Source organism: Entelurus aequoreus, linkage group LG20 (assembly GCF_033978785.1).
Source record: "Entelurus aequoreus isolate RoL-2023_Sb linkage group LG20, RoL_Eaeq_v1.1, whole genome shotgun sequence".
Classification (NCBI taxonomy): Eukaryota; Metazoa; Chordata; class Actinopteri; order Syngnathiformes; family Syngnathidae; genus Entelurus; species Entelurus aequoreus.
The window spans coordinates 25,735,630-25,749,710 of NC_084750.1; the positions used below are offsets into that span (position 1 = coordinate 25,735,630).

General features: G+C 39.8%; 1 protein-coding gene across 1 annotated transcript; it reads right to left on the reverse strand.

Moving 5' to 3' along the window:
* Positions 1 to 1,835: 1,835 nt before the first annotated feature.
* cmtm7 (CKLF-like MARVEL transmembrane domain containing 7) lies at positions 1,836 to 11,205 on the reverse strand. The gene is made up of 5 exons (XM_062029754.1): positions 10,953 to 11,205; positions 10,549 to 10,725; positions 10,376 to 10,474; positions 6,595 to 6,676; positions 1,836 to 1,992 (listed from the first exon to the last, which is right to left on the reverse strand). Exons 1-5 carry the CDS (start codon positions 11,049 to 11,051, stop codon positions 1,979 to 1,981), a joined length of 471 nt encoding a protein of 156 aa, XP_061885738.1. The 5' UTR covers positions 11,052 to 11,205; the 3' UTR covers positions 1,836 to 1,978.
* Positions 11,206 to 14,081: the final 2,876 nt, after the last annotated feature.

A 14,081-nucleotide genomic window follows, 5' to 3' on the forward strand; every position in this document is an offset into this window, starting at 1 on the left:
CCAAAAATATCAATAAAAATTGTTACATGAAACCCTCTATCTTGTTTTAATGAATACTTAGGCCTACTACGCTACTGTATTTTAACCATTATGGTGGCAAAAATATGAAATATACTTGTTAAATAAAACCTCTGTCTTGTTTTACATGAATGTTTAGGCCTACTATGCTACTGTATTTCAACGTTGGTCACCATGGTGGCCAAAAATATTAAATATACCTGTTATATAAAACCTCTGTCTGGCTTTTAATGAATACTTAGGCCTACCACGCTACTGTACTTTATCGTTGGTCACCATGGTGCCCAAAAATATTAAATATACTTGTTAAATAAAACCTCTGTCTTGTTTTTAATGAATACTTAGGCCTACCACGCTACTGTACTTTATCGTTGGTCACCATGGTGGCCAAAAATATTAAATATATACTTGTTGAATAAAACCTCCGTCTTGTTTTTAATGAATACTTAGGCCTACTAAGCTACTGTATTCCAATGTTGGTCATTATGGTGACATAAATATAAAAAATACTTGTTAAATAAAACCCCTGTCTAGTTTTTAATAAATACTTAGGCCTACTATGCTACTGTACTTTAACGGTCATCATGGTGCCCAAAAATATTAAATGTACTTGTTAAATAAGTTAAAGTTAAAGTTAAAGTACCAATGATTGTCACACACACACTAAGTGTGGTGAAATGTGTCCTCTGCATTTGACCCATCCCCTTGTTCACCCCCTGGGAGGTGAGGGGAGCAGTGGGCAGCAGCGGTGCCGCGCCCGGGAATCATTTTTGGTGATTTAACCCCCAATTCCAACCCTTGATGCTGAGTGCCAAGCAGGGAGGTAATGGGTCCCATATTTATAGTCTTTGGTATGACTCGGCCGGGGTTTGAACTCACGACCTACCGATCTCAGGGCGGACACTCTAACCACTAAAACCTCTGTCTTGTTTATAATGAATACTTAGGCCTACTATGCTACTGTACTTTACTGTTGGTCACCATGGTGGCCAAAAATATTAAATATATACAAGTTGAATAAAACCTCTGTCTTGTTTTTAATGAATACTTAGGCCTACTAAGCTACTGTATTTCAATGTTGGTCATTATGGTAGTATTTGGACAGCATTTTACCGTACAGTGTGAACGCACTTGTGCACTCAAAAGAATAAGTGTACCAAGTAAGTGTGCGAGTGTAGCACAGCAGGTTAGAATTAGCATGTTGTGTACATCCATTCATTTCCTACCGCTTGTCCCTTTCGGGGTCGTGTGGGATGCTGGAGCCTATCTCAGCTGCATTACATACAGTTGGTAAATCGGGACAATTTGCTAACAGTCTTCATGATTGATTGATCGTGTGCTTTCAGGCTCCCTTGTAAACGTCTCGGCGGCGGAGTAGAAATGGCGGCCGTACTAGCACCGTGCACGCTGACCCGCGTCGCTACCTCAGCAGGCTGCGTGTGCAAAGATTGGCACAGATTATTGATCTTGGTGCTTGTCCTAAACAGTCAATAATGTTGGTTTGCAACAAACCTAAAAACGGAACATTTGATAAAACATCACTAAAAGAAGCGGTCGGGATGCTAGCAAGTGCAGCGCACGTTCGCTAAGTTAGCATGCTAGCGGACGTGCGGAGGCTAACAGCGCTGGAGTAGTCAAAGTGCGTCCGAGTCGGACGAGGAAGTGAACGCTAAAAGCAGGAAGTGAACGCTAGCACGTCTAATAGAATGCTTGCAAGCAAAGATGGAGGCAGAATAAGCGTTGTTGTCCGCAAAGACGTGAAGAAGATTCTTTGGAGCACCGCCGACATTCTGCCATTTTTTTTTGTTTTTGTTTTTTTTAACAAGACGCTGCTCCTGGATCAGCTCCTCATACCTGCGCCCCCAATTGTCAACCGACCGCATTCTGATGTTTGTTGCTAGGCAGAAGAGCGAGCCGGGGGCAGAGGCAGCCATCTTGTTCCCACATGACCTGCATCCAATTACTCGGTCACACCTGTAAGCATAAAAACATGTGACTGCGACACCCCGTGGTTTAACCCTTGTGTGGTGTTCGGGTCTGTGGGACCCATTTTCATTTTTTACTCAAAGAAAAATGATACAAATAATTAATTTTTCAAACTGAGACTCACTGACTTTGGCCCATTTTCTGTGAAGAACATATATCAGTAAGGGTGTAACGGTACGTGTATTTGTATTGAACCGTTTCGGTACGGGGGGTTCGGTTCGGAACGGAGGTGCACCGAACAAGTTTCCACACGGACATATTAAGTAGCGCACCGCACGTTGTGTAAACAATGCACACCGAGGCACAACACACGGCATGCTGGCAACGACCGGGCAACTACAACATGCAAAAGCCAGAGCTGGAAGACCCTCCTGCCTCATTAAGATCTCCCGTTTGGGAACACTTCGGCTTCGCGGTGCGATACAACAATGGATAACATCGCTTCAACGAAGAGAAAGACGAGCGTCGTGCAAACGCCGCATTCAAGCAGCCTCTCCTCAGCGAGTCAGGCAGGGCTAAAGCAATAACAAATGCAGTTGGTGTTTTTACAGCAGCAGATTTAAGACCATATTGCATTAAAAACTAGATTTGGACCCACTTCTATGGTGGAAGAACAATGAGCCCATATATCCATATATAGCCAAGTTAGCCAGGCACTACCTCGTCATACCTGCTAGCTCTGTGCCCAGTGAAAGGGAGACATTGTAACTGCAAGCAGGTGTGCTCTTTCTGCAGACAATGTGGATAAACTGATTTCTCTGGCAAAAAACATGAAAATTGAGTGAAAGTCACCAGGGGCCGTACTTATCAAGCTTCTTAGAGTGCCATTTTACACTTAAGTCCTGAAAATTTGCGAAATTTAGTACTACTCTCAAACTTAAGAATAAAAGCTTTTTATCAACGTTCTTAAGTCTAAGAATCACTTCTACTCTCCACGATATTTAAGAGACCTTCAGAGGTGTCTTAAGTGGTTAGGAGTTGCCAGCAGGGGATGGCACAAGTCCTGAAAATTTGCGAAATTTAGTACTACTCTCAAACTTAAGAATAAAAGCTTTTTATCAACGTTCTTAAGTCTAAGAATCACTCCTACTCTCCACGATATTTAAGAGACCTTCAGAGGTGTCTTAAGTGGTTAGGAGTTGCCAGCAGGGGATGGCACTGAGGCGAGAGACGTGCGCGAACGTTCATCTTTGTTTGATGACGAGCAGCTGATCAAACGGTATGTCCACTTAAATATTTCTAAGATATTTCTTTATTCTTAGACAAGGGATTCCCTTCCGTGATTGGTCATTTCTATGGACACAGAAATGACGTCACCTAAAATTCCGTTTACGGCACATAGTAATGTCGTAATTCAGCTCTGAGTGTGACACTTAAGATTCAGTCCTACACTTCGCTGAAAGTGTGAGTAAGACGCTTGATAACTAACTTTTAAGTGCAGCTTTCAGCGAATAATTTATTTACTCTTAAGTCAACTCTTAGCAGACTTAGGAGTAATTCTAAGAAGCTTGATAAGTACGGCCCCAGGGTTAAAGGCTGAGGGGGGAAAAAGAAAAGTTAATCTGAGGCTGAGTTGACTTGAAACTGTTTAATGTTGCACTTTTTGTATGTAGAAGAAAAGTTTTGTCATTTTATTTAATCTGGGGCCGTATTTATCAAGCGTCTTAGAGTGCCATTTTACACTTAAGTCCTGAGAATTTGCGAAATTTAGTCCTACTCTCAAACTTAAGAATAAAAGCTATTTATCAACTTTCTTAAGTCTAAGAATCACTCCTACTCTCCACAATATTTAAGAGACCTTCAGAGGTGTCCTAAGTGGTTAGGAGTTGCCAGCGGGGATGGCACTGAGGCGAGAGAGACGTGCGCGAACGTTCAGGGAGCGGAAGGATGTCCTGGCTTTGTTTGATGACGAGCAGCTGATCAAACGGTATCGTTTAGACAGAGCGGGTATTATTTTTGTCACAGATTGTAATAAGGGGCGTCATCTCATCAGCAACATCACGAGCCACCCACACCAGTTTCAAATTAGTTGCCTAATTAATGAATTGGAAAGAAAAGGAAACATTTATTTTTAATTCATTGCCAATATTGTTCGTTTGTTTTGTATTATTTTGTAGTTTATTGTCAAAATATACACTCCCATTGTCCACTTAAATATTTCTAAGATATTTCTTTATTCTTAGACAAGGGATTCCCTTCCGTGATTGGTCATTTCTATGGACACAGAAATGACGTCACCTAAAATTTCGTTTACGGCACATAGTAATGTCGTAATTCAGCTCTGAGTGTGACACTTAAGATTCAGTCCTACATTTCGCTGAAAGTGTGAGTAACACGCTTGATAACTAACTTTTAAGTGCAGCTTTCAGCGAAGAATTTCTTTACTCATAAGTCAACTCTTAGCAGACTTCTTAGGAGTAATTCTAAGAAGCTTGATAAATACGGCCCCTGAGCAACAACTTGAAGCAGTTTAATGTTGCACTTTATATGTGGAAATGTTGCACTTTATATGTAGAATGGTTTTGTTAAGAAACCAATTCTGAGCCTTATCTTATTTAGTTTTTATTTTATATATGTTGACTGCATTAACCCTGGCAATCGACCCTGTGTGTATATGTATGTTATTGTTATGCTTAGCATTCATGACTGCCTGCGGTTGCACTGATCAGCCTAGTGGTGGCTCACATCCATCACACACAGAGCTATTTTAAAGCAATGTTAAAAGGATAAAGCCATTGTTTACAAATTTTGGTAAATAAATAACTAGAAAATTTATATTTTGTTGTTTTCTTACTGTACCGAAAATGAACCGAACCGTGACCTCTAAACCGAGGTACGTACCGAACCGAAATTTTGGGTACCGTTACACCCTTATATATCAGAATACATATTTAATGAACACACATCATACACCCCCCTACACATTTCTATTACATATAAGATGTCCAGGTCCACTGGACCAGGGGCTAATAGAAGTGTGGCAATTGATGTTCTGTGTAACACACACACACACACACACACACACACACACACACACACACACACACACACACACACACACACACACACACACACACACACACACACACACACACACACACACACACACACACACACACACCAGGCCTAGACAGGAGGAGGACAGAGTGTAGGTACACAGAACATCAGAGGGTCAAAAGTGCGAGAAAATGAGAGCAGACAGTGTTGACAAACAATGTTGCAACCTTGTGTGGGAACCGCAGGTGCAGAAACACAAAAGAAGAATCCCTGAGGGATGCAGAAACTGGCAGAGAAATTTTCCGTGCAACGTTCATATTGTTGTTACTCAGCCAGCGTTTGTGGGTCTGATGGACCCGTTGCATTTTGTGGCTTTTAATGCCTCACAATCAAACACTTGTATGTTAAAATACTGAACAGATGCTTGTTGGGGTATGGTAAACATCTGTTCAGTATTTTATAGGGGTGTAACGGTACGTGTATTTGTATTGAACCGTTTCGGTACGGGGGTTTCGGTTCGGTTTGGAGGTTTACCGAACGAGTTTCCACATGGACATATTAAGTAGCGTACTGCACGTTATGTAAACAATGCACACCGAGGCACAACACACGGCATGCTAGCAGCTAACGGGCTACGATAGACTGACCATACGTCCTCTTTTCACCGGACATGTCGTCTTTTGCGGGGCTGTCCGGGCGGAGTTTCTTAAATGCCTCAAATGTCCGGCATTTTGAGTTAGGGTTGCGTGTATGTTCAATGTACGTTCAGGGTTAAGAAGGGGTTAAAAACAAAACAAATTGTGGAGGTGTGCGCGCAGCAGCATTGGTGAGGGAGGGGCAGAGACAGAGAGAGCGAGAGAGTTATGATAAACGCGCATGCGTCGCTAGGCTCTGCTTTTTATCCATGGATTTATCAGATTTAATGTTTTATTATCTATAGCAGGGGTGTCAAAAGTTTTGCCCCGGAGGCCATTTGCCGCCCACAGCTAATGTTTTAAAGCCCACGGCACATTCTAAAAATACTATTAAAATAAACAAAAACATAACAAAAGTGAAATAAAAAAGCTTAAAGGTTAAATGTTATTTAGAAAAAGTTGCAATGTTGACTAATAAAACAAAGCTGTTTTTTTTTTCTTTCAAACTGTCATTCCTCAAAACATAATATTGAATCAAAATCAATGTTATTATGAATTATTGACCTATCCAAGGTTCCCATTACTTCACATCAAATATTCCACTAAGAAAAATATTTTTGGTGGAAGATTTTGCAAATTTGGTAAATAAATAACCCAAAAATGTATATTTTGTTGTTTTCTTACTGTACCGAAAATGAACCGAACCGTGACCTCTAAACCGAGGTACGTACCGAACCGAAATTTTTGTGTACCGTTACACCCCTATAAAATACTGAACAGATGCTTATTGGGATAAGGTAAACATCTGTTCAGTATTTTAACATAAAAGTGTTTGATTGTGAGGCATTAAAAGCCACAAAATGCAACGGGTCCATCAGACCCACAAACGCTGGCTGAGTAACAACAATGTGAACATTACACAAGGGTTAAGCGAGCAACGCCTCGGTGTTGGACCTACCGGTCTGTTGGGGGCCACAAGACACGCTGTAAGACGTCCACAAGCTGACGGCCATCAGAAAGGCGGCGATGAAGCCAAACACCTGGCAGAGCAAACTTCCGTTAGCATGCTAAACCAGTTAGCAACAGCGCCGGTGTTGTGCCGGATAATGCACCCCCGGCGTAGAATGCACCCCCTGACGCGGGAGCGCGCTTACGTCACTCGTCTCGAAAAGTATATCTAAACTCGGCTGTAATGACCGAAGTGGCTGAAATCGCCTCTTTCGGCATAAAAAAGTACATAAAAAGGTGAAATAATCCAAGTTTTCCTTACTTGTGGATGGATTCAAAATTGTGAGCCTTTAATGATTTCGCTGTCATTCAGGCTATTCAGATAAGGCGAAAACAATAACCATAAGGATGAGTCACCAGGGTGAGTGTCATGTCTCTATGACCTTCCTAGCCAGAGATAGACGGGGGGTGCATTCTCAGGCAGGTGGAATCAATGTCTTGCCTGAAAATGCACCCCCCCATAACGCCACTTCTGGTGGTCCGATCATCACATGGTTTTCACTGTATACAGGGGGGGTAAGGATGAGTAACCAGGGTGAGTGTCATGTCTCTATGAGGTTCCTAGCCAGAGATAGATGGGGGGTGCATTCTCAGGCAGGTGGAATCAACGTCTTGCCTGAAAATGCACCCCCACCATAACTCCACCTCTGGTACTTCGGGTACTTTTGGTAACGTTATTTGTGAATGTTCAATTTGAAACTTCTTAAAACCAAATCAATGGTAGATATCAGGTGCATTCATTTATTTATTCATCCATCCACCCATGAGCTTCTTTAAGTTAAAGAAAATGTCATATTTTTAAAATACGAGTATTGGATCACGACAACACGTAGAATGAATCAGCAAACATTCGTTCTCCTTGATGTCTCTAAAAAAGTACATATAGAGGTTTACTTTGGTGTATATATTCTTTACAGTAAGCTGTCAAGGTAGACAATACTACATTTTCAGGACAGCAAATATTCCAATATTAAAGGCCTACTGAAACCCACTACTACCGACAACGCAGTCTGATAGTTTATATATCAATGATGAAATCTTAACATTGCAACACATGCCAATACGGCCGGGTTAACTTATAAAGTGCAATTTTAAATTTCCCGGGAAATATCCGGCTGAAAACGTCTCGGTATGATGACGTTTGCGCGTGACGTCACGGATTGAACGGAAGTATTGGGACACCATTGTGTCCCAATACAAACAGCTGTTTTCATCGCAAAATTCCACAGTATTCTGGACATCTGTGTTGGTGAATCTATTGCAATTTGTTTAATGGACAATGAAGACAGCAAAGAAGAAAGCTGTAGGTGGGATCGGTGTATTAGCGGCTGGCTCCAGCAACACAACCAGGAGGACTTTGAGTTGGATAGCAGACGCTAGGGATGATACTCGAAACCGGTTTTCCCGGTTGTTCGATAAGAAAAGAACCGAGTCCTCGGACTCGAATCCCTTTTTGAGAACCGGTACCCGTTATCGAGACCACTATAGTAAAGAAAAAGAGTTGGTTCTTTATTCGAATCCCTGGGAACGAATCCCGTCCCGACCAGAAATGCTCCGTGGGACATCACAAGAAATGACGTCACGTAGCTCAGTCATTAGGCGCAGATAGCGAAAGCAGGAAAAAAATGGACGGGAAAAAGTGCTCCAAGGTGTAATAAAGTTCAAAACAAAAAGGTATAATCCAATGAATAACTTAACTGAGAGATTTTAGCAGGGTACAAACACATGACGAACACTTTTACGACCACCTGGAAACATAGCAACCAGGCTAGCAACGCACCTCCTTTACGGCAGCTGTCGCAACATTCTAAAAGCAACCGCAGCACATACATATATATACAACACATCTCCCTTTTTTAACTTTTGTTTTTCTTTCATTGTAAACAAAACAAAATCACACCGTATATGTGTTGTCTGTCTAATTATAAATAATGCAGACGAGGCGTGTTGGCTGAGTTCTTGACGTTTACTTTCACAGCGTGCTCATAACCTAACCGGGTGACGACATGCAACAACACTTTTCGGGGCCACCGCGCATGCTCGTCACTCCCGTTGCATGCTGGGTAGTGTAGTTGTTATATTCCCTAGCAGCTCATAACATCTTTCCCCCTATAAAGAATGTTAACTCAATAAAGTGTATATCTTTTTTTAGCTTTAACTTTTCATTTTTTAGCATTGTAACCACGTTTGCAAACAACTTTTCTCTTCATAGAATTTTCTTTCAATAAAGAAATAAAGTGCAAAAATGTCAAAGCATCATAACAAACAGTTATGTCAAATAGCAGCAGAATTGCACTTTTTGGAGAGCTGTATTATTTTCAGTTTTGTGCACAAGGGACTGATTTTATTTAAGACTATATTATTATGTATACACCTATAGTGATCACAGAGACAGGTTGTTTTTGTGTTACTGTATATATTTGTTTTTCTGAAAAATCCCACTTAATATACTTTGGGTAACAACAGTCAATATTTATTTATTTTATATGATTTTTTTAGGGGTTTAACAGTCAATATTTATTTATTAGATTAAATTGTTTTCTTATATAATAAAAGTGAGCTTTTGTTAAACCAAATATTGTGTGTTTTTTTCCATATACAACAACCTATCTGGACTCGATAAGAGAATCGACAAGGAATCGGTTCGATAAAAGGATTCGATAATAGGCTCGAACTCGATAATTTCTTATCAAACATCATTCCTAGCAGACGCGCTACCGTGAGTACTCAGTTTTCTTCCAAACATTTGATCGCTTGCCCGTCCGCGCGTGCCGCTATGTGCATGTCACGTACGTAACTTTGGGGAAATATATGTGCTGTATGAACTTTGCGGAAGCGAACGGTACTTTGGGCTGTGGGATTGAGTGTGTTGTGCGGGTGTTTGAGTTGTATTGGCGGGTTATATGGACGGGAGGGGGGAGGTGTTTGTTATGCGCGATTAATTTGTGGCATATTAAATATAAGCCTGGTTGTGCTGTGGCTAATAGAGTATATATATGTCTTGTGTTTACTTACTGTTTTAGTCATTCCCAGCTGCAAGGGGATGGGTCAAATGCAGAGGACAAATTTCACCACATCTAGTGTGTGTGTGACAATCATTGGTACTTTAATCTTTAATATCAGGTCCCACCCGCCTCTCACAGCATCTTCCCTATCTGAATCGCTTCCACTGCCCTCTAATCCTTTACTTTCACTTTCCTCATCCACAAATCTTTCATCCTCGCTCAAATTAATGGGGTAATCGTCGCTTTCTCGGTCTGAATCGCTCACGCTGCTGGCGTCCGTGATTGAAAACAATGTGCAGATGTGAGGAGCTCCACAACCTGTGACGTCACGCTACTTCCGGTACAGGCAAGGCTTTTTTATCAGCGACCAAAAGTTGCGAACTTTATCGTCGATGTTCTCTACTAAATCCTTTCAGCAAAAATATGGCAATATCGCGAAATGATCAAGTATGACACATAGAATGGATCTGCTATCCCCGTTTAAATAAGAAAATCTCATTTCAGTAGACCTTTAAATGGTTATTGTTTTCGCCTTATCTGAATAGCCTGAATGACGGCGATATCAATAAAGGCTCACAATTTTGAATCCATCCACAATGTACTTTTTTATGCCGAAAGAGACTTTTCGAGACGGGTGACGTAAGCGCGCTCCCGCGTCAGGGGGTGCATTCTACGGCGGGGGTGCATTATCCGGCACAACACCGGCGTTCCCACAAGCGGGCATACCGACGCCGCCACCAACGCTGACACTCCTCCACTTTTCACCACCGCCACGATGGAGGCGATGAGGACGAGGACGGTCCCCACGGAGTAGTGGAAGAACTCCTGTGGGAGAGACCACGTGAGGCGTGGTGTGCGGGAGGAGGGGGGGGGGGGGTTCACACGCCACAGGCGCCTACCGTGAGGGGCCAGTTGATGCACGGCATCTTGGCCTGCAGCCGGAACAGGTGCATGAGGAAGAAGAGCAGCAGGGCCACCAGGAACCACACAGAGACCACCTCGAAGAACTGGGAGGCCGCCCAGCTGGGCCACCCGTGGGCGCAGTGCACGCACAGGAAGGCGATGAACAGCGCCACCTAGGGACCACAGCGGTTACGCCATCTGATGCTGCTAGCTAACTAGCACGTGAAATGTGTGCATGTGTGTGTGTGAGAGAGTGTGTGTGTGTGAGAGAGCCACACCCACAGGATGCACCCTCTTGTTGTCATGAGGATGATGCTAATGCTAATGCTAACGCCAGAGCCGTTATAATCCTCGTCATAATCATTTTGTTTCAGGCGCTCACGTGACTTCAGGGTCTCACCATCTGGGACACTTTGAGCAGACCCGGGATGGTCCTGCAGTATCCCGCGTGAAAGAAGCCGTCGGAGGCGGAAGTGGTCGTGATGACGGTGTGCGACATGGCGGCTTTTCGGACTCGGGAAGTTTAAGGCGGAAAGGAGGAGAACGCTGGTGGGAAGAAAGTCTCGTCGGTCGAGGGAAGAGCCTGCAAGTGCACGCGCCCAAATGTAAGCCCAAGTAGTTCATGCGCACGTTTCCGGGGACGCGTTTCACAACAAAAGCACGGACGACACGCCCACTTCCGGAGAAGTATTTCACAAGAAATGCCTGCTGCAGCAGGAAGCACTTTTACGGCTCGATTTACTCCCTTCTCCCAGTTGTTTTGATTGATTGATTGATTAAGAGTTTTATTAGTAGATTGTACAGTACAGTACATATTCCGTACAATTGACCACTATATGGTAACACCCGAATACGTTTTTCAACTTGTTTAATTCGGGGTCCACGTTAATCAATTCATGGTTTTGGACTGAACGTTCATGTTTACTACTCACCGTACGATCTTTGAGTTAAAATTATTTTACAAATGCAACAAAACTGTTTCTGGGGTACATTTCAAATTCATAAATCAAGAGTGTTAGCATACCAAATATGTTTTTGTTTTATTCTGAATTAAAACATTAGGTTTTTTAATATATAAAACAAAATTATTAAAACGATCCCCATCAAAGACAATATAATGATATAGTCTGATACTTTTATTTTATTTCAGTATTATTCCTCGCATATGTTCTTTCTTGGTATTTTTTTAATTTTATTTCTATGTTTGTGTTACTTCTCCAAATTTTTTTTACAAAAAAACATTTAAAAAACGGCTATGTATGTATGTGTATATATATATATATATATATATATATATATATATATATATATATATATATATATATATATATATATATATATATATATATATATATATATATATATATATATATATGTGTGTGTGTGTGTATGTATATATATATATATATATATATATATATATATATATATATATATATATATATATATATATATATATATATATATATATATATATATATATATATATATATATGTTTATATTTTATTTTATTTATCATTATTATTAATGTATTATTATTTCCTTTTTTTGTTTTTGATTTTTTGTTTATTTAATCGATGTATTTGTAGATATTACTTTGTTGTTGTTTTTTTGTTTCTTTCTTTTTGGGGGGGGTGGTATGGATGGGATATAAACAAAAATATTTTGACATTTAGGGCAGACAATAGATATATGATTTATGTGAATATGATGTAATGGATAGGAATGTCTGATGCTGGATGGCAATTAAAAAAATTTTTTTAAAAAAAATAAAAAACGGCTCAATTTACTCCGTTTGCGCATGTGCAGAAGCCAGTTACTCTCGTGCTGTGCTTGACGGTAGGTAGCTTTTTTTTAATAGATTTTTTTATTTTTATTATTGGCTTTATTTTAACAAAACATCTTAGGTACATTAAACATACGTTTCTTATTGCAAGTTTGTCCTTAAATAAAATAATGAACATAATAGACAACTTGTCTTTTAGAAGTAAGTAAACAAACAAAGGCTCCTAATTAGTCTGCTGGCGTATGCAGTAACATACTGTGTCATTTATCATTCTATTAGTATTAGATTTATTTATTCATTTAATAGGGAAATCATAATAGAGGTACTGAGAAAACAGACACACAAAAAATACAAAAAAACAACAACAAAAAATAAAATAAAAATAAAATGACATTAAAATGACATTAAAATAAAAAAAATTACAGAAAAATAATAAAAGTAAAATAATAACACTCCCTCGCACCCCCCGTCCTACATTTACGTCACAGTGGGTAGCCACCTACTGACTTCCTCTTCACCACAAGCAAATAGAGAATCACAATAACTAACTAAAAGGGAAAAAAAGGTAACAACAAAAATAAAAATCCCACACATACAGAGAAGTGTCACTGAATAAAAAAAAAATAATAATAATAATGCATTCCCAGGTCAAGTCAAATTGTTTTAGTGTACCCCTAAGATTATATTTTATAGAATATAGAAGCATTTAACTATTTATTTTTTTAAAACATTGTTTCGCCAGAATATCTACTGATGGCCTCCAAATATTTGACAACTATTATTCCGAAAACTTTTTTTGGGACATTGAATTCATGTAACTGAATATTTTTGCATTTGACAGATTGGTTTTACCCAAAATTATGCTGACAATTTCATTGAATAAAAACTTGTGAGCAAAATACGTGTGTTTTAAAAATTCAGTGTGTATAAATTCAGTGCAGAAATATTCGTTGCTTCAAATGTCAAGGCCCACTAAATTAAGACTGAAGCAATCGATCCTCCAAAGACATGCACCTGGGGATAGGTTGATTGGCAACACAAAAATTGGCCCTAGAGTGTGAATGTGAGTGTGAATGTTGTCTGTCTATCTGTGTTGGCCCTGTGATGAGGTGGCGACTTGTCCAGGGTGTACCCCGCCTACCGCCCGAATGCAGCTGAGATAGGCTCCAGCACCCCCCGCAACCCCAAAAGGGACAAGCGGTAGAAAATGGATGGATGGATGGCAAAAAGTCACTTTTTACACACTGACTTTTAGTTACACTGGATTTTTACATAATAAATTTTTATACACTGAATTTTTATACACTGTTTTTTATTTACAATTCATTTGTACATACTGAATTCTTATATCTTTTCCACTCTGAATTTTTTGTCTAAATTTGATTTATTTCAGATCAGTTTGTTGTAATGTTATTGTGTCATTTAATGTGTTTGTTGTAATTTCATTATTTTTATGCTTTAAAAAAAAATACTTTTTACCTTTTAAATTTTTTTAACATTTTGTATGTGGAATGTACATCCATCCATTTTGTACCGCTTGTCCCTCTCTATGTATTTTGTTTTGTATTGATATGATATGTCAGTTGCTTAACCTGTTCTTAATTAAGGAATTATAAGGGAAATTCCTTATTTTGTTTGTTCATTTAATCATTTAAAAAAAATAAGATTTTTTTTTTTAATATTCTGAACGGCAGGTTTTCCAAAATATAGGCATTTTACTATTTTCTTGGGAAAGTGTCTAC